Raw genomic sequence first — 1894 nt, 5'->3', positions numbered from 1 at the left:
TTTGAGAATTTGACCACAATAATAGTAATAGCCTACTGCTGGAGTAAAGGGACTTTTCAGTCCTATTCGAGCAGTATAAATAAGCACTATTATTATAACCCTATAATAACACTGGTCAGTGCTGAAATGGTGAAAGCTCCTTTTTGTGTTCAACCTAACCCTATAATAACACTGGTTACTGCTCATTTGTGACAGCTCCTTTTTGTATCAATTTTGATAATTTTGAACTTGATCTTGTTTAGACGGCTGGGATAAATGGACTTTTTAGCCCTCTTCTGGCAGTATAAATAATAATAGTATAATACTTTAGTATTAAAAAATAAATATGAAAGTATTTACTTTTAAAAAAGGTATATTTTATTGTCTATTCTATTCTATTCTATCTATTTCAGCATGATATTCTAGAAGACGTGGTCCAGCGAGGACAAAGTTTGAGAACCGCCATGTTAATGTCCACCCTGGATTTCGAGAGTGAACCCCGCCCTGTAAACCCGTCCGAACCTCGAGTCCGCGACCCCTTGATTAGAAAGCTACTAGAGAACCCGCGGGCCCCCGATAGTCTTCTACACAAGTATTTACTCGGTAAGTAATGGGTTCCTAGAGGTAATAATAGTGTTTATTTATATTTTAAACTATTTCATCCCGAGGCATGGCCAAACTTGTAGAAAATAATAAAAAATACGGTCCCGCTGCGCGCTCCCTATTAGCTGCATAGTTATCAAACTAAAAACATAAACGAAACTAAAAAAAAAAAAAAAATGTTGGTTGAGAGTGGAACATTTCTCTTCGTTTTAGCGATCGAAAATTGATCATATCTCAGGATCGGTTTAGAGTTTCGCAAAATCCTTTCTTATTGCACACCTAGACCATAAAAGGAATATTCCTACCGAATTTCAGCTTTCTAGGTTGTGGTTCTGGAGATAGAGCGATCAGTGTGTGAAATGTGAATGGATCTTGCTTTTATAATATAAGATTGCATAGAACTTCAAGCAAATGCAATAAAATTTTGATGAAATAAAGTTTCTTGTATAGTAAGCAATCGTGGTTCTCTCGTTTGTCTTGTCTATTTTTTCAGGAGAAGAACTCACGGATTTAGAATCTGTGGAACAAGAACAGCCTGCCTCTCATCACCCTGATGATCAAATTAAACAGCATTCTTCACCACAAGAAAATAATGCTCATTCAGAATCGAATACTGCTCCTCCACAACCTAATATTTCACCGGAATCTGAGGTATTGCCTATATTTTGGTACTTTTTTTTTACTTTCCTTATCCTATAGAAGCGATTCCCAACTGGGGGTACGCGTACCCGTGGGGGTACGTGAGAGACCTTCTGGGGTACGCGAGAAAAAATTGTGTAATGACGGACAAAGGCAAATTTTGAATTTTGCTCGGTTATCAGTAGCCCAGGAATGTACTGAATTTTGACCTCAAGGTACTGAAGTACTGATTTTTTGTCAAAAGGTACTGAGAGTGTTTAGAACTCAGTAGTAATGGTACACATCAACCTAGGTATGTGTACCCGGTACTCATTATGATGGTGGCAGGGGTACGTGAGATTAAATCCGGGTACCCAAGGGGTACCTTGGGCGAAAAAAGGTTGGGAACCACTGTCCTATAGGAAGGAAAGTAATGTAATCGGGTCAAATTTTCGATAGTCAGTTTTTAGTGCCAAAACACGTTTTGAGGTCCCTAGGCTAGAGCCTAAATACAAAGCTTCAGCCAGTGGTCCGTGTGTGTGTCTGTAAACAAAATATTTCGAGAATGGTAAGAGCTAAAGACTAGAAATTTGGCATGCAGCTGTCAAATATGACAAGGACGCGACACGAAACTTTTGTTTAAGATCGGTGCAGCGGTTGGCGGCATTTCGGCCGATTTTCAGCTTTTTTTTCG

At 38.8% G+C, this 1894-nt stretch overlaps 1 protein-coding gene across 1 annotated transcript; it reads left to right on the top strand.

The window, feature by feature from the left end:
* Positions 1-392: 392 nt before the first annotated feature.
* On the top strand, positions 393-1233 carry LOC103522709 (the record flags this gene model as incomplete). The annotated part of the gene is made up of 2 exons (XM_008487804.1): positions 393-582; positions 1076-1233. Coding segments are annotated over 2 exons (348 nt in total), but the record flags the coding sequence as incomplete, so codon positions are not given.
* Between the last annotated feature and the right edge of the window lie 661 nt (positions 1234-1894).

Source organism: Diaphorina citri, unplaced genomic scaffold (genome assembly GCF_000475195.1).
Source record: "Diaphorina citri unplaced genomic scaffold, Diaci psyllid genome assembly version 1.1 scaffold10552, whole genome shotgun sequence".
Lineage (NCBI taxonomy): Eukaryota > Metazoa > Arthropoda > Insecta > Hemiptera > Psyllidae > Diaphorina > Diaphorina citri.
Note: the sequence above shows the minus strand (reverse complement) of the source record. Positions and strands in the feature narration are given on the sequence as shown.